The sequence below is a fragment of the Staurois parvus genome, unplaced genomic scaffold (assembly GCF_062004578.1).
Source record: "Staurois parvus isolate SC_StPar_1 unplaced genomic scaffold, SC_StPar_1.0 ptg000572l, whole genome shotgun sequence".
Classification (NCBI taxonomy): Eukaryota; Metazoa; Chordata; class Amphibia; order Anura; family Ranidae; genus Staurois; species Staurois parvus.
In genome coordinates this window covers 5,131,967-5,157,617 of record NW_028318368.1, presented here as the reverse complement: position 1 = coordinate 5,157,617, position 25,651 = coordinate 5,131,967, and the positions used below count along the sequence as shown (strand labels likewise).

Here is a 25,651-nt window from a genome sequence, read left to right as displayed (position 1 = left end):
TATATGTGGAGTTATGGAACAGTACATTTCTCTGCGACAGCATCAGTGACCACAAATTGTGTAATCACATAATATGCAAGCATAATCCATTTGACATTATTTTCCAGCTTACATACAGCAGCAGCAACCCAGTCTAATTAATTTTAACTTTAAAAAGAAAGTAGGATAAGTACTTTATGCTTTGACACATGATTTTTTATCTAGCAGTAACAGGCCAGAATTGAACGGTTGAAGCATTAGACAGAAGGGATCTAAAATCTATTGAAAGGTTTACACTTCGGAAAAAAAATAAAGCTTAATTCTTCAACTTCGTAACAATTGCCAAACAGTGGCAATGTTTTGTAGAATAGCTTGTGATCTTCTTTTATTGCAGTACAACACTGTATTATCTACAAAGCCTAATAAAATGTGAACGCTGAGTGTACGAAAACACTTTAAAATCAAAACCACATTTCATAGATGAGGCAGTTGTTATGAAGAAATAAAAACTACAGAGCCCTATTTCAGAGACAATAGACAAACATGTAGCACAGAGCTCCAAGAGTATGTAAGCAGCATGATTGGCAGCAACGTAAGAGGGAGAGACAAGGCAGCTTTACTGTAAAAGAAAATAAAAAACAAAACAAAAAAACCCCAGCTCTGTATACATGATCTCTTACAAGCGCTCCTATAGAACGCTGTGTAACAAGATCTGAAGCTCAGGGACAGATATTTTAGCTCCTGGGCTTAGTGCTGGAAGCCAGCAATTACTGAGTACCTGTGGACCCCCCTAAACTGCTAATTCCCTCTGCTGTTTTAAAAAGACAATAAGACAAATAATCACTGTCCCTGTGCGTTTTCAAGACAGCACCTGGCACTCAAGTGGTTAAAGTGAGACTATAATTTTTTTCTCAATGTTACTTATTTTTTAAGCTGATATTTTCAAATAAAACATTCCAGCATTTTCCTTGTGTTAATCCACTAGTTAAAGCTGAACTTCAGGAATTCAGCCACTTTGAAAAATGTTCTGAATTACCAGGGGTTAAGTCCAACATCATTCATGCCACCTTATCATTTTAATTTACAATTTACATTTCTACAGAGCACCTGGAGCATGTGAGAAGGCAGTTTCACTTCTGTTACAGCTCTGGCAATGTAGCCATAGCTGTACTCCCAGAGATTCATAAAAACAATCAGATATAAATTAAAGAGATAAGTCCAGGTGGCATACATCTCGTTGTACTTATCTCATAGTATGCTAGCACATTTTACAGATTGGCTGCATTCCTGGAGTTAAGATTAACTCTCAGCCACAGTTATCTAGTTGCTAGATTTTATTTTTTATTTAATAAAACACTAAACCAAAAGCTCAATGTACTTATCGGAAACTATCACTATCACATGACAGGCTGTGTCATAAGTCTTCCTTTTTTTGGTCTGTGCTGGAAGGTTCTTCTTGTGGTGCCCATGTTGCTTCCTGGTATCAGGAGTGTCCATCACAGGGCCCTCACAAGTTCCTTAATATGATCCCGCAATGTCCTGGCAGCTCTGATCAGTGTATTCTGACAGTAGGGAAGTCTACCACCATCAGAACACAATAAGGGCTAATATGCACTGCAGCTGCTAAACTGACGTTTAGGAGCAGTTGAGCATTTTTTTCAGCAGCCCCTGAACTCTCCTTTATGTTTTCCTATGTGCCGATGTACACATAGTCGTTTATAGTAGTTTACAGGTAGTTGAGTTTACAGGCATTTTCTTGAAAGCACAAAAATCTCATCAGGAATAGAGTTTACTGGCTTTTCAAACACCAAGCGCTTGTGAACGCGTTTATGAGCGTTTGCGTTTAGATGTGTTTTTTGGCTGCTCCATATCCAGATGCTGTCCGGAGACTTTTTTCTTCATCAAAAATGCACAGCACAATGTTTTCCATGTATTTAAATAGACTTAGTACACCAGTGCAGTCAGTTCCAGGTTTTGCGTGAAGGAAAAAATGGTAGAACGTGCTGCATTATGCTCATGATAGGATCCATAGAGAATACAACCAGAAAAGACAGGTCATTTCAAAACATACTGCTCTCTCTGCTTCTGCTATCTCTAGTTTTTACAAAATGTCTGCAATAGTTAATTTTTTACTATTTTTCAGTGCATTCTGGGCATTTGGGAGGGTCTCCTGAGGTCATCTTTTAAAAACGCTTCTAAACGCAAAAGCGCATAAACATGGATGAACAGGCATAAATGCGGTAGGTGGGTAAACACAATTAAACTACCGTTTTTAACCTACATTTTCTAGCAGCCAGTTTCCAGCGGTCAGAAGAGTTTTTCAAACGCCTTTTGTACATAAGCCCTAACTCAGTGGGAGTGATTCCCCCATCCACATCAAATGTGTGGATGGGGGAATTGGGTCAATTTTGTTTTGTTCAACCTGCTGGTTACATGATAAATAATGAATCCTCTATGGGCTGCTTGTACGACTGTGGGGCGGGGAATGCCTTGGCCACTTATGATTAGCAAAGTACAGTGATGGCTTCCTGGCTGGATCACTCAGTTGAGTTTTGGCCCAAGTTCCGAACACGCCTGAGCTCATCCCTACTCTCAACACCCACCACAGCAGCTGCCTTGTGTCATCCTGGCTCAGGGCACTATGTGAATCTCTCTTTTGAAGCACTGGCTGGAATCATTCCTTTATTCACCCTATTTAGTAGAGAAATCTAGCTCTGAATGGCCAATTTAACTGATATTTAGTACAGGCAGGGAGCACATAAAGCTACAACCTTCCAAGATTTCTGTTAAAGCGATGTTCCAGTGAAAATAAAAAAGAAATAACAGTCAGCAGCTCCAAAAACTGTAGCTGCTGACTTTTAAAAACAGCCCCTCACCTGTCTCTTGAACCTGCGGTGTATCCCCCCTCGGCCCATTTTACTGGCTGCCCTGTGTTCCCGGTTCCGGCATCTTCAGTGTGGGCACCTGGCTGTGACAGCTTGTGGCTTCAGAGCCAGGTGCCCACTGCGCATGCACAAGTAGCGCTGCGCTTACTGAATGGTCCTGTAGTCTTCTGTCCCAAAAGACTACAGGGAGGGAGGGGGAGGACAACTTCCGTTTCTGATCGCCTAGGCCCGAAATTGACAGGTACCTGCTCCCCCCTCCCCCACTCCCCAGAGGTGCCAATCCTTAACGGGGAGCGGGGGACCAGTCCTTACAATGGAACTTCCCCTTTTGGGTGGAGCTCCACTTTAAGATCAACAGGTATAGTTTTAAACCTATCAAACAAATATACCAAACCACTTCCAACGGTATACTTGACAGAACAAATGAAGTTCAATGTTAGGGGTTATACGGGAAATATACAAATAAAGTACTTCAGTAGCTGTAAGCTATCAATGAAAGGACAATGAAAAACCTAAAAATTCATATATTATGTATGACTCACAAAAGACTCATCTGGGATCACTTATGGATAAACAGAATAGTGATTCACAAAGTTATTTTCCATAATTCTATTAAGAAACATGCCACAACAAAATCTTCCCAAACTCTTTTTGTGACAGACTTTGTAAAGTTGGACTCCCTTGCAGTGAGGCTGTGCCTGTACCACAAGGTTTTACTGCTCATTTAGTCTAGGGCAGGGGTCTCTAAACTTTCTAAACAAGGGGCCATATTATTGTCCTTCAAACTTTACAGGGGCCAGACTGTAGCGGGTGGGAAAATAATGTGTCCTGGTATCAGTGGGCATAAAAAATAAACAATGCCCCATCATTGGTATTAGGGGGTGAATAGTGCCTCTTTGTTTTCAACAGTGTTAGGAATAGTGCCCCGTCATTGGTGTCAGTGGGATGAATTGTGCTTCATCATTAATATCAGTGGGAGGAATAGTGTCAAATTGTTGGTATGAGTGGGAGGAATACTGCCCCATTGTTGGTATCTGTGGGAGGAATAGTGCTCAAACGTTGGTATCACTGGGAGGAATAGTGTGAAATCATTGGTATTAGTTGGAGGAATAGTGCCCCATTGTTGGTAACTGTGGGAGGAATAATGCTCCATCGTTGGTATCAGTGGGAGGAATATTGCTTCTTCATTGATGTCATTGTGAGGAATAGTGCTCCATCATGGGTATTAGTGGGAGGAATAGTATTCCATCTTTGGTGTCAATGGAAGGAATAGTGTCCAATCATTGGTGTCAGTGGAAGGAATAGTGTCCCATCTTTGGTGTCAGTGGAAAGAATAGTGTCCCATCATTGGTGTCAGTGGAAGGAATAGTGTCTCATCATTGGTATCACTGGACGGAATAGTGCCCCATCATTGATGTCAGTGTGAGGAATAGTGTCCCATCATTGCTGTCAGTGGGAGAAATACTGCCCTATCTTTGGTATCGATGGGAGGATTAGTGTTCCTTCATTGGTGTCGGTGAGGGAATTAGTGCCCCATTGCCAGGGTCAGTGTCAGGAAATGCGCCACTGTTGATGACAGTGGGGAGAATAATGCCCCAACAGCTGAATTAAAGCAAGCCAAGGGCTGCATCTGACCCTCAGGCTACAGTTTGGAGACCACTGGTCTAGGGGATAAGAAAAATACTTCTATTTATTGGATCTGCCACTTGCCTGCCAAACAATGCACTTCTCTGCTCTGGAAGTGGACTGTCTGTCAGAGTCCTCATATCTAGTGCAAAGCTATGGTGCCTGCGTTGATCTTGATAACACACCTCCTATATTAGAGTGCCCCCACTTTGGATGAAGCAGCACAGGGGGGCAGCAGGAGACAAGTAACCTGAATAGGAGGGGCATCAGGGTTGGAATATAGAAAAAAATTATGCCTTCCATTTTCCTCCTGCAGCCACTGAATGTCGGCAAGAGGAAGAGCAGCTGGCTTTCAGTGGCTGCAGGAGTAAAATGGAGGGTATTGTGCCTCTATATCCCCCCCCCTGCCACCCCACACATCCAGTTGTAGAACCAAATATGACAGTGGAGTCACAAGGGCCCCCTGAAGCATGGGGTTGGGTTGTAATTGTGACCCTTGTGTTCCCTATAGTTACATCTCTGTGTTAGGGTTGAAATGTTCATTACTCCCAAGAAGTGGAGAGACCTCAGGACAGTCCAGGTCCTAGTAGAAAGATAAGTGATGCCCACTAAGTGCTTATTTGGCTCTGCTGTCAGCTTAGTACTTTCTCCCAATCTTGTAAGTTGACTTTGAAGGTTCAGGCTTCTGGGGCTGTCATCCTGATCCTACTTTATTACTTAGACACTAACATGGAACAAACATGTAGCCAGCAAGTCTGAACTTCTACCCTGCAATATAGGTACAAGATTATAGTCAACATGCTTGTACCTGATCAGCCAGTCATGATGGCAAGAAAAAAGTTCTGATGGATGATTTTTCAGAATTTCCGTGCGGTCGTTTGAATGAAAATCTAACATCGTATGGCACGCTATACTTGATAGTGAAGCCAAGATCTGCATGACATCCCTGGAGCCCATATTAAGAAAAGCAAGCAATAGCAACTCCCATAGTTCTGTTCTCACTGGTCCACTTTAAGATAGCTATATTTGTGGAAACTAAGCAGTTAGGCTTCTGACAAACAGCAGAACAGGTGCCAGAACATCAGACCACACAACATGCATTATTCCTGGCTTGACACACTGCATTATGAGGACAGTCTAAATATTTCTTGGCTAGATCCTGTTTTCAGTGAACATCCAGGCCTTTTTTGGCCAATAGTGTGGGTTGTAATTGCTAGCTGTAACAAAAAGGTGGTAAAGGTATATTTATATAAACTACAACAAGAGTTTACGATTGAGAAAACAAAGTTGCAGACATTTTATTAAAGCTGAAATTCAGACAGATATTAAAGACGCGAACAATGCAGCTCTAGATTCATTAACAAAGTATTCAGAGCCCATTTTGATCTATGTGTGTGTGTAGAGGTTTATTTTTTTTTATAGTGTTAGGTAGGTGCATTGTCATGTGTTATCTATTTCCCTTGCATGTTGACATGCTTATTGACACACATATTGTTGCGATTCAAATGCATTTTTGAATTTGGGATTTGGATTGTAACAACCCTTGACCAAGTCTTTTTAATAGATGTTGCCAATGCATCAAAATACATATTAGATACACTATATTTGGTTGCATTGCAATTGTCTTCTATAGGCTTGGACAATATACTGTATGTCATATACTGAAAAATGTGTTGTGCTGCAGTGCAGAGGTGTGAAAAGGCACTATTTTTTACTATTTGACATATAGATAAGGTAAATACATGCATTTAGTACCCATTCACACCAGAATGTGGTGCGTGAAACCTGCGTTCCGTGCACGTTTTCTACACCGCATTCAAAACGCACTGCAGTTGCAATCTTTAGCGGGTGTCAATGTTAAGTTAATGATACCCCCAAATGCAGTACAGCACAGCACAATGATGATTTCGCAACTACTTTTTCAAGGTACACATTGAGTTTTCAAAGGCATTTGTTGTTCACAAAGTGGATATCCTTTGTGGCTATTGAGGAATTTATTTAAATAAATGTTTTTGTGCCTTGAATTCAGCTTTATAATAAATGCAGGTAGTTTATGTACCTGAGTTTGATCTAATATACTGTACAGCAGAGCTTAGAGAAGATGAGAGAGAAGCAGAACAAGCAAACTATTGGCGCTATATAAATACTGTATAATAATATTAATAATAATAATAATAATAATGTTTTCTGAAGTGCAAGGAGCATGTTTATAGAAGAAGAGGGCAGAGTGAAATTAATTCATCAGTCTGCTGTTTCTCCTTTCAGTGTCCAGTCACAGGCTGGGGGGTGGGGAGGAAATATGCAAGTGAAAGTGAAACTGCAGAAAAAAAAGAACAAAGCTCCCTCTCCGGCCAGAAAGGGCTGGGCTGTGTGGTAGAGGTGGGTAAACATTTGTGACATAAATAATGTACATGTAACAGTAAATTAGTGAAAACCAAAATCTAGTATCTCATAAACACTATACTATACAAATTCCATGATTTTTGGATTTATTTATTTCACCTTTCACTAGTTATAACCCTACTCCGAAATAACGTCAGTTATCATTATACTATCCACACAGATACAAGCCAGATCCTCTCTAAGGAATGTGTCAAATTTCTTACATAGCTTAGCAAGGTTTGGAGAGCTGAATGAATGGGACAGGTTGAAAAACCAAAAAAAATGAGGTGATGCAATTTGGAGAACTACAAGTAATTACATAGCAGGTTGGCGTGTTCATTGGAAAGCCAATCTATACCATGTATTATACAGGCAGCTTGAAAGAATTCACAAAAAGATTTCACATCTTAGGTTTAAACTTCTAACTACAAAAGGACTACCCCAAACTGATAGGGATTCCTACTATATACTTTAGGGTGCAATAGACATTCTAATATTGTAGTTCAATTGTCTTCTTAAATGCACCGCCCATTATAAATGTGTCTGTGATTGGGTAAGGGAATTAAACAAGTTCTCTGTCATTCTAATATGTCTGGATAAGGTTTTCATAAAGGTTACGAAATAGGATTTGATCAGTCTCTCATGAGAGATTACTTACTAGTTACAGCAATTTTCTACATTCACAGCTGTGACTGTGTCTCTGAACTGCATGTAGTATTGTACAGAATATGCTCTTAAACAGAACTAAATGAAAGTATATTCCCAGCTCAGTTAGGGCGACACGCCATAAGTAAGCAGATAATTCACCATGAACAACAGGGGTGAGATACATGCCAATTACTGAATGACACCACCCTGACCTACAACAATCTTCTTCTTCTCTGTTTTTGAAATATTGCATGCAAGACAAGGGTCTAACTTACTTCACTTAGCTTTGAAAAAGGGAGTTCAACTCCCAAAATGCGTCAGCAGGGGTGGACTGACCATTTGGCAACTCGGGTACTGCCCGAGGGCCCGGGGTCAGTAGGGGGCCTGATGAGATGCCCCTGGTACCTTTTTCATAGGCTTTTTTGAGTTTGGGCAAGGACACAGGGGCCCCATGATCCCCTATTGCCCGGGGGCCCCATGAGTTGTCAGTCTGCCCCTGTGCGTCATCTTTTCCCACTGGGCACCATCATCACAGAACTCCAGTTGTGTGACATTCACCCATTTGGCTTAACCTTCCTAGCGGTCTGATTATGTCCATATTTCTGTGCTCAAAGCGGTACTTTTTTTGCATGGAAATATGTATTTTTGTTGTTGTAGGCCTGTAATTTTTAGGAATAACTGAAATCTGTCCAAACAAGAGTCTAGTAAACATCCCGGGTATGTTAAAATTTGAAACACGAAATCATAAGTTATAATTTAATAAATAATCATAAAAAATAATAATATAATAATAATACATTTAATTCAATAATATAATCAAACCAAAAATACTGACATTTTAAATATAGCGCCAAGTTCGCACATCACTGAGCAAAGTCGCAAAATCGTTTTTAGTGTCTGATTACGAATTTCCCCATGGATCATTATCACTCAATTCTGCAAGTGGTTCTAATTTGCTATCGCTGTTCTCTAGCTGGTCTAAAACCGCTTTTGACCTAAAGGGATGCTTTTTGGACGCCATAGACATTTCTCAGTTTCCAGGCAGAAAGAACAGTAAAAATGCAGGCAGGGCACAGGACAAAGCACTAGGGACAAAATGTATGTGAAATGGTTTGATACAGTAATGTTTTACTATGTGATTTTAGTGAATTTAGTGAATGTCACTTTTTGTCATTTTCAAATTTCCCGCCGTTCCGTCCCCGTACGTCCCGACATCGCAAGGGACGGAACCCAGATGACAGATGCTGGCATCCGCTGGAGGACATTTCCGGGGACACTGCAGGGGGGACATCGCGGGAGCGCAGGACAAGGTAAGAGAAGAACAGATCCCGGAGCAGCGCTGCAAGGTATTCCCGAGTGTAGCTCTGGGTTACCGCTTGTGGTACTGAAACTTTACCCCGAGCTACACTCGGGAATACCTCCAGGGAGGCTACTGTTTGTTATTTACATGTTTTGTGAGTATCCATTTGTCACATTTTTAATAAATTAATTTTCCACTACAGTAGTGCACGAGGAGAGTGCGCCCTTTTGTGTTTTTCTTTTGCTAGCATCAAGACTCCCCCATCTTTAGAGGGCTGCACCTCACCAAGTGACAGTTACTGTTTTATAGGTGGAGCATGAAGATTAGAGCGCTGGTGTTTGTTTCATTTCGATGTACTCACTTCACTGCATGTCTGACATTGCACCGCTAGGTATTTCGGTGGTACCTTGGGGGCCATACAATGCTTTTGGGGTAAGCAACATCATGCATGACTAGATGGTTTGGGGAACGCTGTTTCACACAGTACGCACTGTAATTCTAATGTATTGCATTGATGTCATAGTAAAGGGTGGAATGTACCCCGATTACGTATTTTGTTTTTTTATATATTTTATGTGTTCTAGGTCCTATGCCAAGTGGCATCCCATCTGCACTCTGACCACAATGGTCACTCACTTAGCAGTACACCTTGTATTTTTTCAATCAATACAGGGCATCTCCTATGCACACGGACCACAGGTGGTTGCTTCTATGATGCAGCCACCATTCACAGAACACCTTGATTTTTTTCAATGGATACAAAGCATTTTTGGGGTAAGCGACATCATGCATGACTAGATGGTTTGGGGAACTTTGTTTTGCACAACTCGCACTGTAATTGTAATGTATTGCATTGATGAACTGTCATAGTAAAGGGTGGAATGTACCTCGATTACGTATTTTGTTTTTATATATTTTATATAAAATAAAGTATATTTTTTCAACAAAAAAAGATTCTTCTTAAATGTGACTGCCAGATGGAAGTAGCTGTTGAAAAGAAGGGCTTCTGATGACCAGAAATACCAGCTACTACATCCCTTATGAAGGGCTAGAAAACCACTAAAAAATCAAAAATCTCAAGCTTCCAGCAGCCCTGAAGCTGCTTTTACAACAAAAGAGAAAAAAAAACAGATGGGTAAGGATCTAAGCAAGGGAGCTTCTGCTGACTGCCTTACAATTGTTTTTTCCACTTTAAAAGCTATAATGCTGGCCATACAAATAGACAATTTCCTAGCAATTTCCAGAACACTGAATTCGTTTTCTACTGCAAACATGATCAGATAGATCAAGGAAACTTATGAACATACCTGATATTATAATTTAAATGATCACTGTAATATTCGATGCAACTGCAGTGATAGCTGCTATCTTCTAGGTTCTATGCCAAGTGGCTTCCCATCTGCACTCTGACCACAATGGTCACTCACTTAGCAGTACGCCTTCTATTTTTTCAATGAATACAGGGCATCTCCTATGCACACTGACCACAGGTGGTTGCGCGTATGGCGCTGCCTCCATTCACAGAACACCTTGATTTTTCAATGGATACAAAGCATTGTTTAATTGGAGAAGGTGGAGATTGCCCTCCTTTCCACCTCGTACAATAAGGGAACACCTTAATTAAAAAAAAAAATACCAGGCATTCATTTGAACAAGCAACCCTCTGTGGTCAAAATGCAGCTGGGAAGGTGCTCAGCAGAGAACCTGGAAGATCTGAAGCACCAACTAGTACAATGATTGTTAACTTCCCCAGTGGATGCTTAGGAATGAGATACTGCATACTTACATTGGTCCAGCTTGGCATAATGAAAATATTCATAAGGATTATACCTGGAGTTCAGCTTTAAAAGTAGTAGACATTTGCATAAGTCTATTAGTAGTAATATATTCCACCATGTAAAGTTTTATTTATTACAGGTACTTATATAGCATCATCAATTATAAGCAACACTTTACACACATACAGTGAGGAGCAGAAGTATTTGAACACTCTTTTGGGCAGCACAGTGGCTAAATGGTTAGCACTTTCACCTGGCAGTACTAGGGTCGTTGGTTTGAATCCCAGCCACAGCACCTCCTGCCTGGAGTTTGCATGTTCTCCCTGTGCCTGCGTGGGTTTCCTCCGGGTACTCCGGTTTCCTCCCACACTCCAAAGACATGCTGGTAGGTTAATTGGTTCCTGTCTAAATTGGCCCTAGTATGTGTATGTATGAATGTAAGTTAGGGACCTTAGATTGTACACCCCTTGAAGGTTAGGGATTGATGTGAATGTACAATATATATATAAAAGTGCTGCGTAAATTGACAGCGCTATATAAGTACCTGAAATAAATAAATAAACACCCTGCGATTTTGCAAATTCTCCCACTTAGAAATGGAGGGGTCTGAAATTCACAAACAAATTCAGGAAATCACACTGTATGATTTTAAAGAATTTCTTTGTCTTGCACTGCTGAACATAAGTATTTGAACACCTAAGAAACAGCAAAAGACGCCAGAGACAAAATTGTGGACCTCCACAAAGTTGGAAAGGGCTACGGGGCAATTGCCAAGCAGCTTGGTGAAAATAGATGAACTGTTGGAGCAATTGTTAGAAAATGGAAGAGGCTAAAGACTACTGTCAGTCTCCCTTGGACTGGGGCTCCATGCAAGATCTCACCTCGTGGGGTATCACTGATGATAAGAAAGGTGAGGAATCAGCCCAGAACTACAAGGGAGGAGCTGGTCAATGACATGAAGAGAGCTGGGACCACAGTTTCAAAGGTCACTGTCGGTAGAACACTATGCCGTCATGGTTTCAAATCATGCATTGCACGGAAGGTTCCCCTGCTCAAGTCATCACATGTCCAGGCCCGTCTGAAGCTTGCCAATGACCATCTGGATGATCCAGAGGAGGCATGGGAGAAAGTCATGTGGTCAGATGAGACCAAAGTAGAACTTTTTGGTCTAAACTTCACTCGTCGTGTTTGGAGGAAAAAAAAGGATGAGTTGCATTCCAAGAATACCATCCCTATGGTGAAGCATGGGGGTGGTAACATCATGCTTTGGGGGTGCTTTTCTGCAAAGGGGACAGGACGACTGCACTGTATTAAGGAGAGGATGAATGGGGCCATTTATTGTGAGATTTTGAGCAGCAACCTTCTTCCCTCAGTCAGAGCATTGAAGATGGGTCGTGGCTGGGTCTTCCAACATGACAACGACCCGAAGCACACAGCCAGGATAACCAAGGAGTGGCTCCGTAAGAAGCATATCAAGGTTCTGGAGTGGCCTAGCCAGTCTCCAGACTTAAATCCAATAGATCATCTTTGGAGGGAGCTGAAACTCCATGTTGCTCAGCAACAGCCCCGAAACCTGACAGATCTAGAGGAGATCTGTGTGGAGGAGTGGGCCAAAATCCCTGTTGCAGTGTGTGCAAACCTGGTCAAGAACTACAGGAAATGTTTGACCTCTGTAATTGCAAACAAAGGCTTCTGTACCAAATATTAACACTGATTTTCTCAGGTGATCAAATACTTATGTTCAGCAGTGCAAGACAGATAAATTCTTTAAAAATCATACAATATGATTTCCTGAATTTTCTTTTTAATTCTGTCTCTCAGAGTGGGAATGCACCTACAATGTGAATTTCAGACCCCTCCATGATTTCTAAGTGGGAGAACTTGCAAAATCGCAGGGTGTTCAAATACTTCTGTTCCTCACTGTAGTACATTCACATCAGTCCCTAACCATCAAGTAGTGTACAATCTAATGTTCCTAACACACATTCATATATACACATACTAAGGCCAGTTTAACCTATCAGCATGTCTTTGGACTGTGGGAAACAAGCAAACTCCTGGTAGGTTGTGCCATGGTTGGGATTCAAACCAAAAACCCTAGTGCTGCTACCGAAGTGCTAACCATTTAGCCATCTTCCATTTGTGGACATTGGGTTTACTTCTGTGATCTCTACAGTTTTCTTGGTTTGTAGTGCATAACATCAAAAATAAGAAATGGAGCTTCGAGTCTTATTTTTGAGAAGTTTAGACTGGACAGAGCCATTTAATGTGACATCAGCAGATGATGTAAGAAGAGAGCCAAACAAACCCAATCCCCTGTCACTATAGAACTTTTTCTGTAAGCGTAGAACACATTTCAAGTTTACAGAAAAAAAGTTCTTAGCTATACTTTCTCAACATTTCTACCCTAGAGGAAGCTGTGAAATCATTTTTAGGTTTCAGGGAGCCCTTGCTAAAACCAATTCATTGACGGTAAGTGGGTGGAATGCCCCTTATATTAGTAGCCAGTAAAAATAATGACACCCTTACAGATAGCTAAAAAGATCATTGGTGTCATGCAGCCAGCACTGCCAAGTGGAGTTGACCTAGGGAATAGCTAATCACCATCAAATGAGAGGTCGATTAGCCACAGTGGGGATACACTGGATGCCCTCATCTGGCATTGTGCATCTGCTAGGAGTCCCGTGCATCCCTGTGCCTTTTAGGAGGGGTGGGCTCCCTCTAGGCAAGCTTGCTCTTAATCTATCCACTGCTATCTGTGCTCCAACGTGGGAGTCTCTCAAAACTATAAAGTTAGGATCACAGTATACAGAGAAGCCTTGACATAGGCACTGTGGCTTACACATATATTTGCAAATGTGTACAACTAAAACCTACGTTTTAACATGAACTGTTAGACAGGGACAAAAGAAATGTGTAAAAATTACACAGAACATCCAGCACTCCTCTGTGCTGTGTAGCAACAATTAGTCCATGGATAAACACACTAACAGTCTGTCGTATAGCAGCAATTACTGCAATAGTAGATGAATGGTAGAGGAGTGGATGAAAGAATGGATGGATTATGGATGAATGAATGAACAGATGGATGGAACGTGGTTCGCCTCTGCAGCTCTCGAGAGATCTGGGCAAGACCACCTTATAAAGCAGGAAATAGCAAAAAGCAGTGAGCTGAGGTTAATATCAAGCGAAAAAAACACCTTTATTAAAAGCAGCACACTTACATATCACAATTCACCAATCCACCAGTGGATAATGGCACAACAGGTCGAAACACCAGATCTGATCTGCTGAAGGTACACAGAGGCAATAAATGGCCACCAAACATGCATTTGAAAAAGAGGGCTATGACCCTTAAAACAAATTATGCTTTCCCCCCCTGACATCACCTAAAAGATGCATTTGAAAAAGAGGGCTGAGACCCTTGAAACGCGTTATGCTTGCCCCCCTGACATCACCTAAAAGATGCATTTGAAAACGAAGGCTGAGACCCTTGAAACGCATTATGCTTGCTTCCCCCCTGACATCGCCTAAAAGATGCATTTGAAAAAGAGGGCTGAGACCCTTGAAACGCGTTATGCTTGCCCCCCCTGACAACACCTAAAGGATGCATTTGAAAAAGAGGGCTGAGACCCTTGAAATGCGGAGGTGCTCTATTTTTGGTATACGGTATGCCTGTGATTGTCTTCTTACTATAAGTACATTACCATATTAAATGCCCTTGATTTTAACATACTACACTATGGTGGTCCCTGATTTTTTAACTCCTCTGTGCTGAGCACACTTACGCAGGATCATATCTAGATGGAGTGGGATATCAAGGCACTTTATGATCTCTATGTGTGATCAGTGTATCTGGTAAGGAGTTTGCCTTACAAGTGGGTGGTGTGATTTTCTGGCACCCTCTATTCCTGCAGCACTGAAAGCTCTCCGTCTCACGCTATGAAGTGTGTCTTCCTTTCCTTTGGGATTTTCCATCTTGATTTTGGACTGTTCACCAGGATATTTATCCATCTTGTATGGACATTTTGCATGTTTGTTTGCTTTATTCATCTTTATTATTTTTGTTTGTTATATTGAATAACATATTTTTATTTATGCATGTTTATTTATTATTGTTCATATGTACATTTGTTCATCTGCATGTATATACATTTCTTTTTGTTTATTTCTACTTTGAGAGTGGAGTATTGGGTTTTATTATATACACTTTACACTATTATTATTTCTTTATAAAATAATATGGTTTGCTATAGTTATAGTGTATGCATGGCTGGTGCTTCCACTAGGCAAACTAAGCAGCCGCCTAGGGCACACTGCCACCTATGGGCGCCTGGGCGCAGCAAAGGTCAGCACTCTCTCTGTGTGGGACACTGCCACGTCATGAATAATCCTCCAGCTGAGGGGAGAAGAAGCAGAGGGGAGGAAGAAAGGACAGAGGAAGATGCGTGTCTGGGGCCAGTGTAGCAGCTGAGCTGCCATTCCTTCCAGTGTTCCTCTCAGATGTAGTCCCTTACTGCAAGCCGGCTGGCGGCTGCTGATCACTGTTGAGTTCCAGCACTTCTCTTCCCATTCATCAGCAGAGGTGGAGCTTCACCTGCAGAGAAAGGTAATGTCTGACTCTGATGTCTCATGTCATGTATGAGTGTGAGCCAGCCAGCCATCCAACACATGTGCAATATGTTAGTGAGTGATGACATCATCACGATCCCAAATCCTGCTCTTCTAGTGTCTGCTGGGTCTGCTGATCTGTCTCAGTGTTGGTGGTGAGTTGTGTCAGATCTGTCACTGTGTGGGATCCCTCAGTTCTCGTGTTCTCTCTGTGTGTGTGGGCTGGGCTGTCAGCTGTCACAGCGTTTTATCTCCCCCCATTGCCTGGGGAATTCTAGCCTGGGATCTGTCAGAGTGTGGATCCATCATCCTTCACTGACTACAACTGTCACCCTGCTACTGCCAGCCACAGAAATAGTCCGTCCGTGGCACTGATTTTGTTTTTAATATTGGTGCTGGTGGCATCATATGGCACTTATTTTTGCAAATTAAATAAATTTAGCAGTTTCATGTTTTGTTGATTTACCATTTACTATTGTTTTACATTTTTTTTATTTTTTTTTGGAGAGGCGCAAGTAGCTGGTCTTGCCTAGGGCACAAATTAGTCTAGCACCGGCCCTGATTGTATGCACAATTGTACTTCGGAATTTTTAAGAGCCAGCATACCCCTTTTTGTTAATTAGCTGGTAAGTGTGCTGGGACATTTTTATTTGCTTGTGATGAGCCACAGCTCAAGGAACCCCTAGCAACCCCTGGAGGTTCCATGGAACCTTGAGTGAGATCAGCTGCTTTATGTAATATTCAGAGTCACTAAGTTAGCAAAGACTCTGTGTTTATTCAGATTGTTGCTATTTCCTTCCAAGATCCAAAGAAATACAAATTATCGTCATAGTAAATTGTCCATTTCGTATGTGATTGTGTGTCTGTGGTAGGGTACAGAAATGAGATTATATACAATGGGGAAGAATATAACATGCTTGGACACAGTTGTCAGGATGTAGAATATATATTACTACTCCTAGTACCAATATGTACAATAGTTTTGGTTTGTGAGAGTTAACTTGCTTCAGAAATATGACTTAAATCCCTGACAAGGGGATACTTCATGCCAGTTTTCTGTAACTTGGAGACATTTCTGCAGATTGTTAGACACTGGATGTAATTTATTGCACTCGGTTAGCTAAAAGCTAATGAGCTCATCTTGTACCATACGGAGCAGCTAGCATTTCCTTTTCAGAAGTGCAGGGATCTAGTGGTGAATCAGTGTCTAGCTCCGCTCTCTGTGCTTTATCCTCTCAGATGAAAAAAATCTGCTGACAAAACTCTGTAAGAATTCAGAACTGGGAACTAAAACCCAGATTTGTACTTTTCTTTTTTGGACAGGATGCAATGTGTGTCATTGCATTTATTAAGAAGTGTCTAATAAAATTGTCATAACAAATGTGAATTACTAGTTGGTTCATGTTTAAAGTATGTCTAACTACAAAACTTATTTGTTTTAGTTTTGGATAGAGTAGGGAACTGTTTAAACTCTGGTCAGTTTTTATTTCTGTCTGAGTCCCTTTTGAGAGATTTAATTCCTGTCCCAACAGGAAGTGAGAGGAAATTTCCCCTAGAGGAAGGAGACAGCTTCTCTTAGGGCAGTTTTTTAACTGTTTTTGATGCGATCTGGTGCAATTTTGATGTGTTCCAGTTCATTTTTTACCCTTTCTTAACCTCCCTGGCGGTATGATTATTTCATATTTTTGGTGCTGAAAGCGGTACCATTTTTTTGCATGGAAATTTGGCGTTTTATATTGTAGGCCTGTATTTTTAGGAATAACTCACTGAAATCTGTCCAAACAAGAGTCTAGTAAACATTCCGGGCAGGATAAAACTTGAAACACAAAATCCTAAATTAGAATCAAACCAAAAACACTGAAATTTGAAATATAGCGCCAAGTTCACACATCACTGAGCAAAGTCCCAAAATCGTTTTCAGTGTCTGATGATGAATTTCCCCACAAATCATTATCACTCAATTCTGCAAGTGGTTCTGATTTACTATCGCTGTTGACCTAAAGTGACGGTTTTTGGACGCCATGGACTTTTCTAAGTTTCCAGGCATAAAGAACAGTAAAAATGTAGGCAGGGCACAGGACAAAGCACTCGGGACAAAATGTATGTGAAATGCTTTGAAACAGTAATGTTTTACTATGTCATTTTCGTCTATTAGAAAATGACAGTTTCTAAAATTCCGGAACACGGAAGCCAGATGCCGGCATCGGCCGGAGGAGATGGCTTGGGACACTGCAGGGGACGCATTGCGGGAGCGAAGGACAAGGTAAGCGCAGCAGGGAATCCCTATGCAACGCCGCATGGTAAGCCCGAGTGTAGCTCGGGGATACCGCTTGTGGTACTGAAATTTTACCCCGAGCTACACTCAGGAATACCGCCAGGGAGGTTAATCTTCAATTCAAATAGGTACATGTGCGTTCCAGTGCGCTTTTGGTGGGTTTTGAAGTGTTTCAGCGCATTCTGGTGCATTTTTTATGCGTTTTACCACTTTCCAGTACAGTTCTGTGCAGGAAAAATGCAGCCTGTTCTACTTTTTTTTCCTGCAACCAGAACTCACTGGAACTGCAAGCACTGATGTGAACTATGACATTGGCAACCATATAATCTACTTTCTGTGCGTTTTGGATGCAGACAAAAAGCACACAGAAGCACATGTAGTGTGAACTGGCCCTTAGACACTACATTATAATACAGGTGTCCCTATTAGGTGACTTTTCCTCGCATCCTGTTCTAGTGACATTTTGGACTTTTGACCCGCAGAAAATGGATGGTGGATCTTTCTTGTGGGGAAACACATAACAGTGAAAACCTGACAAACATTTCATCACTTCATTCAGCAAATGTTTAAGCAGCAATAAATCCCAAAACAAAAATGTATTGTTTTGCAGTTCACCAATTCATCGATGTGGTGACCGAAGAATTTTTTTTGGCTTCCTTAATTTTTATCTGTAAATTCAACCAGTAATGGCTCAGGTCCACACATGGTGAGGACTGCTGCTCCTCCGACAAGTGATCCATGCTCAGATGGCCTTTCAAAGGTATTTGTCAGGTAATGAGCAGGCACTATGTCACCCCCCTAGTCACTTATTTTAACCCCCTAAATGCTGCACTACTGCACCAAAAATGCATGTACTGCATGCAGCTTTGCAGCTCTTACCCAATCACTTGCCAAACAAGGCAGCTTGGACCCACTGCGCCAAAGATGAAAGGGGTTTAATTCCTGCCACAAAGCAAAGCATCATGAGCATGGCATGTGCACACCCTGGTTGCCAACTTTGCAACTTAGGAGGGAGCTGCTGGGGGGAGATAAAAATACAGTCCAAGACCAAGCTGCCTAGTAAAACTGGCAATTAGAGGATTGAGACAAACCATTTAACACTGTCAGGGGTTCTTACAATGATAAGCTTTTATCCACTAATGCATAATCTTTATCTAAAAAGAAAAAACTGTTGCTGTAACTGCTTAAAACATGTTAGCTAATGTGTTAGTCAAGTCAATCTAAGTCTACTAGTGCATCTAGCAAAATTATATCCCCAAATTGACAATGCTGCTGTCAAAAATGTCTGTACTGTGTCTACAATGGTGTTGTCCCTAGCTCAGGAAGTGTGGTACTACCCCATCTCCTAGATTGTAAGCTTCAAGGAGCAGGACCCTCCTGTCCAGGGGTGGACTGACCATTTGGGAACTCAGGCACTGCCCGAGGGCCTGGAGTCAGTAGGGGGCCCCATGAGATGCCCCTGGTACCTTTCATAGGCTTTTTTGGGTGTGGTTTGAGTGTGGGTGAGGACACAGAGGCCCCATGATTCCCTATTGCCCAGGGGCCCCATGAGTTGTCAGTCCGCCCCTGCTCCTGTTCCTCTTGTATTGAACTGTATTGTCTCCTGTATATTGTAAAGCTCTGAGCAAACTGTTGGCGCTATATAAATCCTGTATAATAATAATAATAATAGTCACCAGGTGAGATCTGGTCCCTTACTGTACTCAATGGGTTACTCCTATGTCCTGTAGTAAAGTAGGGTCCAGTGGAACAAACCACAGTGTGTGACCAGGACTAAAAATTTGACACTTCCAGAAGTGCCAGAGTCAGAAGATTCTCCAAGCGGCAGTTTGTCTGTGATAGAGAAGTAGTTAGAGGCACTGGCAAATGAAATAGTGAGTATTAAAAATTTTGGGGCTAATTGTTTTGTAAATTTGACTAATTTAAAAAAATGCAAGCAGGCAGGCTTTTATTGCAGAAGAGAAAAACATTCACAAAGAAGTGGCTTGCCTTGGTGCCAGAATAAATTAAAGTGGTTGTAAACCCTTACATAATCCAAATGAAGTAACTGGTCTCAGATGATACACAGAGATAAAAAAACAAATTCCCCTGCATAAGTTGCACTTGTTTATCAGCAGTTTTTTCTTCTCTACATCGGTTCAAAGTCTAGCATTTATAAAGCTTGTCTGAGAGTTCAGTAAACAGGGCTGCAATTACACTCTCCAGAGCCCAGTGAGGAGAGCTGTGAGAGTTGATTGGAGGAAAGGATCCCCCCCCCCTTTACACAGCAAAAAGCTCCCTCCCTTGTCACCTTTTTTCTCTTGGTGTCAGGAAAACTTGTTAGAAGAGACAAGAGACAGGTGTCAGGAAAACTTGTCAGAGAGAATGGGACAACAGACAGAAATTACACTTAGTCCTCTGAATGGAGACAAGTATACACTAAAGAGGGATATGCTTTGTTCATATTTCATGTCTGAGGTTTACAACCACTTTAACGCCCATGTTCATGCATGCACAAGAGTTATGTTATTCTGGGCTGACCAAACAAGAGGGCAGAAGACCAGGCAAAGATGTCAGCACAGGCAAGGGAGCACATAGGCTTATGGGTGTACTTTAGGTCCATTTTAATACACTTAGTAACTCATAAAACATTCACGCACACTATATTGCCAAAAGTATTGAGCCAGCCCTCCAAAGTATTGGATTCAGGTGTTCCAATCATCTCCATGGCCACAGGTGTATACAATTCAGCGCCTAGGCTTGCAGACTGCTTCTACAAACATTTGTGAAAGAATGGGTTGCTCTCAGGAGCTCACTGAATTCAAGCGTGGTACCGTGATAGGTTGCCACCTGTGCAATAAATCCATCTGTGAAATTTCCTTGCTACTAAATATTCCACGATCAACTGTTAGTAGTATTATAAAAAAGTGGAAGCAACTGGGAACAACAGCAACTCAGCCATGAAGTGGTAGGCCAGGTAAAATGACAGAGAGGGGTCAGTGCATGCTGAAGCGCACAGTGCGCAGAAGTCGCCAACTGTCTGCAGAGTCAATAGCTAAAGACCTCCAAACTTCATGTGGCCTTCAGATTAGCATAACAACAGTGCGTAGAGAGCTTCATGGAATGGGTCTCCATGGCCAAGAAGTTGCAGCCAAGCCTTACATCACCAAGTGCAATGCAGTCAGATACAGTGGTGTAACTGTACAGTAGTGGAGATGTATTCTCTGGAGTGACAATTCACGCTTCTCTGTCTGGCAATCCAATGGACGTATCTGGATTTGGCAGTTGCCAGGAGAACGGTACTTGTCTGACTGCATCATGCTAAGTGTAAAGTTTGCTGCAGGGGGGATTATGGTGTGGAGTTATTATTCAAGGGTTGGGCTTGGCCCCTTAGTCCCAGTGAAGGTGTCAGCATACCAACACATTTTGGACAATTTCATGCTCCCAGCTTTGTGATAACAGTTTGGGGATGGCCCCTTCCTGTTCCAACATGACTGCGCACCAGTGCACAAAGCAAGGTCCATAGAGACATGGATGAGTGAGTCTGGGGTGGAGGAACTTGACTGGCCTGCACAGAGTCCTGACCTCAACCTGATAGAACACCTTTGGGATGAATTGGAGTGGAGACTGTGAGCCAGGCCTCCTCGTCCGACATCCTTGTCTGACCTCACAAATGGGCTTCTGGAAGAATGGTCAAACATTCCCATAGACACACTCCTAAACCTTGTGGGCAGCCTTCCCAGAAGAGTTGAAGCTGTTATAGCTGCAAAGGATGGGCCACTCAATATTGATCATTGGGGGGGGGGTATTCAGACAAACAAAAGTTGCTTTGTTACTTCTAGTGACAGATTGCATCATATTTGTCATTTTGGTTTGTCCTTTGGTACCACTTTCAGATGGACATACACTAAACAATCCAATTATATAATGACCTTTAGGCTGTCCATACACCATACAATATGACTGTACAATCTCTGTATAATTGATTTTGAATTTACCAAAAATGTCATAGAAGGACTCATCTAAAAAGTCCATTCAATTTCTATCAAATTGGGCAGGCCCTGTACTACATATATAGTGGCAGATCTAAAGAAGATTGTAGAATCAGATTGTATTGTATATGGTCACCTTTAGATCGACCAAAATTATGTAATATGAGGACAAACCTGAACAATTAATTCAATTACTAACACATCAGGCAGATGCCTGTACTATATAGTTGGTGGTAGATCATAAGCTCAACATACACTTTACAATCTGATTGTACAAACTCTTTTAAAGTGATTCTAAAGGCTTATTTATTACTTTTTTTTTTAAAGAAAAAAAAACAAACAAGTCTATACTTACCTGCCGTGTGCGGTGGTTTTCCACAGCGCAGCCTGGATCCTCCTCTTTTTGGGTCCCCCACAGGCTCTCCTGGCCTTTCCCTCCTGTCGGGTTCCCCCCACAACAAGCAGCTTGCTATGGGGGCACCCACAGCTTTGTGTGTCCATTCACACATGGAGTCGGAGCTCGGCCCTGCCCCCTTTCTCTTCTCACTGGCTCACTGGCTGTGATTGACAGTAATTGGAGCCAATGGCTCCTGCTTTTGTCTCAGCCAATGAGAAGAGGTGTCCTGGGCCAGCCAAGACTCCAGTGCACATCGCTGGATCAAAGGGGGCTTAGATGAGTATTGGGGGGGGGCACTCAGAAGTTTTTTTTTTTACCTTCATGCATAGAATGTATGAAGGTAAAAACCTTTAGCCTTTACAACCACTTTAAATCATTCAGATCAGGCAAGTATGACAGGTTTTATTTAAAAAAATGACCTTTAAAATCACTTTAAACATGGTCCATGCAGAATAAAAACTCACTGGACTGCATCTGGTGTGAACCAGCACTAAAGGAGACCATACAATCAGATTGTATAGTGTATGATCAGACTAAAACAGCAGCCATCATAGGACACTAGGTCAGTAGGTAAAGTTATAGAAATGTCAGGTATTCACTTTTCTGTGCAGTTCTTACTTGTATGTGTTGTTATTAGATGTTTATAAACATTGAGAAACATGCCAACTGTAAAATATAATAAGATCATCTGACATAGATCTGTGTTACACACTATATAGTATAAATCAGGTTTAAAGAGTGCAGCCAGCACCTCTATAGCCCCCCCTCCCAGTTGGTGCAGATGACAGTGTGCAGACCCCCCCCAGATGTCAGTGTGCAGTGCCCCCCGGATGACAGTGTTCAGTGCCGCCCCCCAGATGTCAGTGTGCAGTGCCTCCCTCAGATGTAAGTGTTCAGTGCCCCTCTCCCCAGATCACAGTGTGGCAGTGCCCCCCTCCCCCCAATGACAGTGTGCAGTGTCCCCCAGCTGACAGTGTTCAGTGTCCCCCAAGATAACAGTGTGCAGTGCCCCCCCCCCCATGACAGCATGCAGTGCTCCCAGATGTCAGTGTGCATTGCCTCCCTCAGATGTAAGTGTTCAGTGCCCCTCTCCCCAGATCACAGTGTGGCAGTGCCCCCCTCCCCCCAATGACAGTGTGCAGTGTCCCCCAGCTGGCAGTGTTCAGTGTCCCCCAAGATAACAGTGTGCAGTGCCCCCCATGACAGCATGCAGTGCCCCAGATGTCAGTGTGCAGTGCCTCCCTCAGATGTAAGTGTTCAGTGCCCCTTCCCTCAGATCACAGTGTGGCAGTGCCCCCCTCCCCCCAATGACAGTGTGCAGTGTCTCCCAGCTGACAGTGTTCAGTGTCCCCCAAGATAACAGTGTGCAGTGCCCCTCTCCTCTATGACAGTGGGCAGTGCCCCCCAGATGTCTGCACGTAGTGTCCCCCCCAGATGACAGTGTGCGGTACCCACCCATGACAGTGGGCAGTGCCCCCCCAGATGTCAGTGTGCAGTGCCCCCCCATGATGACAGTGTGCAGTGCCCACCCAGATGTCAGTGTGTAGTGCCCCCCAGGATGACAGTGTGCAGTACCCCCCCAGATGTCAGTGTGCAGTACCCCCCCAGATATCGGTGTGCAGTGCCCCCCTATGACAGTGTGCAGTGTCCCGCCATGACAGTGTGCACCCCCCCCAGATGTCAGTGTGCGGTGCAGCTCTCCCCCAGATGTCAGTGTGCAGTGCCCCCTCCCCCCAGATGCAAGTGTGCAGCGCAGCTTCCCCGCAGATGTCACTGTGCAGTGCCCCCCCAGATGTCAGTGTGCAGTGCCCCCTCCCCCCAGATGCAAGTGTGCAGCGCAGCTTCCCCACAGATGTCAGTGTGCAGTGCCCCCCCCCAGATGTCACTGTGCAGTGCAGCTCCCCCCTCCCCCTAGATGTTAGTGTGCAATGTCCCCCCAGATGTCAGTGTGCAGTGCCCCCCCAGATGTCAGTGTGCAGTGCCCCCCCCCATGTCAGTGTGCAGTGCCCCCCCAGATGTCAGTGTGCAGTGAGTGCCCCCCCAGATGTCAGTGTGCAGTGCCCCCCCCCAGATGTCAGTGTGCAGCCCCCCCCCCCCCCAGATGTCAGTGTGCAGTGCCTCCCCCCAGATGTCAGTGTGCAGTGCCTCCCCCCAGATGTCAGTGTGCAGTGCCTCCCCCAGATGTCAGTGTGCAGTGACCCCCCCCCCCAGATGTGAGTGTGCAGTGCCTCCCCCCTAGATGTGAGTGTGCATTGCTGAGCACATGGGGATTGTAGTGGTGATGCAGGATACTCGGTTCTCAGTGGTGATGAGGACAGCCGTGTCTGGTGCTCATGCAGTACTTACTTCCCGGTGATGAACTGACTCCTGGAGGGGGAGCAGATCGGCTGGACATAGTAGTTCTCCAGCTTGACTCCCTCTGCCGCCAGTGTATCCAGTGTGGGAGTCCTGATCTCCGATCCGTGGTACCCAATGTCCCTGTATCCCTGATCATCAGCCAGGATGAAGATGATATGAGGCTGCTCCCCCAGCTCTCTGCCCCCCAGCTCTTCTTCTTCGTCCTCCACACCTAGGTTGCCTTTGTCCAAGGACAGGTAGCCATAGGTCATGATGCTGACCATAGACAAGGCGGCCAGTGCCCCCAGCCCCGGCATTTTCACCCAGCCAGCCTGCCCCATTCAAGGCTGAGTCAGGGGTCAGCCCAGCATAGCCGAGTAGCCATGTGCTGTGTAGGGGTCAGGAAAGTGACCATTTGTCCTCCCCACCCCCACCCTGACCTCAGTTTAGGTGAGTCACTACCCAGCTCCCTGCCTCTCCAGGACCCAGCAGCAGTCCTGATAAAAGTTCCTTATTCCTGCTCTAGTCCGACCTATCCCTGCTATACTGTCCTCCCTGCTGTACACAGCATCTGGCTGTTCTTGGCAGGCTGTCCTCTGCTCCCCACTCCATCCTGGTGCTTTGCTGCCACCCAATAACTTGGAGTGTCTCTCAGTCCCCTCAGGCTGAAGTCCCTTCCATCTGAGCAGGGCTGGGCTTTCTGCATCCAGCAGGCTGAACACATGGACTGCTTGATGCCAGGCAGATGGAGAGAAAGGCACAGGAGACTTTACAAACTTCTCATGGATGTCTGAGCTCCAGCAAGTCAGGGCTGCCTGCACACTCTCCTCTTCTCCTCCCTTGGATGTGCTGAATAATGGAATTGTCTGGGGAACTTGTTCCCCTTCCTGCTGCATGGGGAGGTGAGACTGAGCCTCTCTGTCTCCAAACTATACCACCCTCCTATCTACTCCTACAGCACACTACATGTCTACAGAAACTCGTGCACTGCTTGGAAACATCCGAAAATAAACACTTTAGACAGCGCAGATCCACAGAGATTAAGGCAGTTACACTAGTTGATCATATCTGACATTGTTGCTGCAATATCCAAATGCTACATTTATTTGGGATTTCTTCCTCCTTGCTTTCTCACAGAGTCCATGGCAGGACAGCACATGAGATCCCTTTTTGGAGAACAGCTGGCTCATGTCTCCTAATTGTGGCTATAACCCTAGAAATTCCATAGATAACCCACAGAGATGGATTTTCGATTTAGAAACATAGAAACGTGACGGCAGAAAGAGACCGAGTGGTCCATCAGGTCTGCCTAGTTTTTTTTTTTACTTTGTGTTGTTAACATTTGAGTTGTTAACTTTTTTGTCCACATATAGATCTATGCTTGTCCCAAACATGTTTGAAGCTATTTACTGTTCACTGGCTCACTACCTCTGCTGGAAGTGTATTCCAAGTATCAACTACT

At 43.4% G+C, this 25,651-nt stretch overlaps 1 protein-coding gene across 1 annotated transcript in view; it reads right to left on the bottom strand.

The window, feature by feature from the left end:
• Positions 1-25,093, bottom strand: part of ARSJ (arylsulfatase family member J) — a 138,296-nt gene extending 113,203 nt beyond the window's left edge. The window contains exon 1 of the mRNA XM_089691794.1: positions 24,199-25,093. Within this exon, the coding sequence (XP_089547920.1) occupies positions 24,199-24,530 (332 nt within the window). The 5' untranslated portion in view covers positions 24,531-25,093. The remainder of the gene's footprint in view (positions 1-24,198) is intronic.
• Between the last annotated feature and the right edge of the window lie 558 nt (positions 25,094-25,651).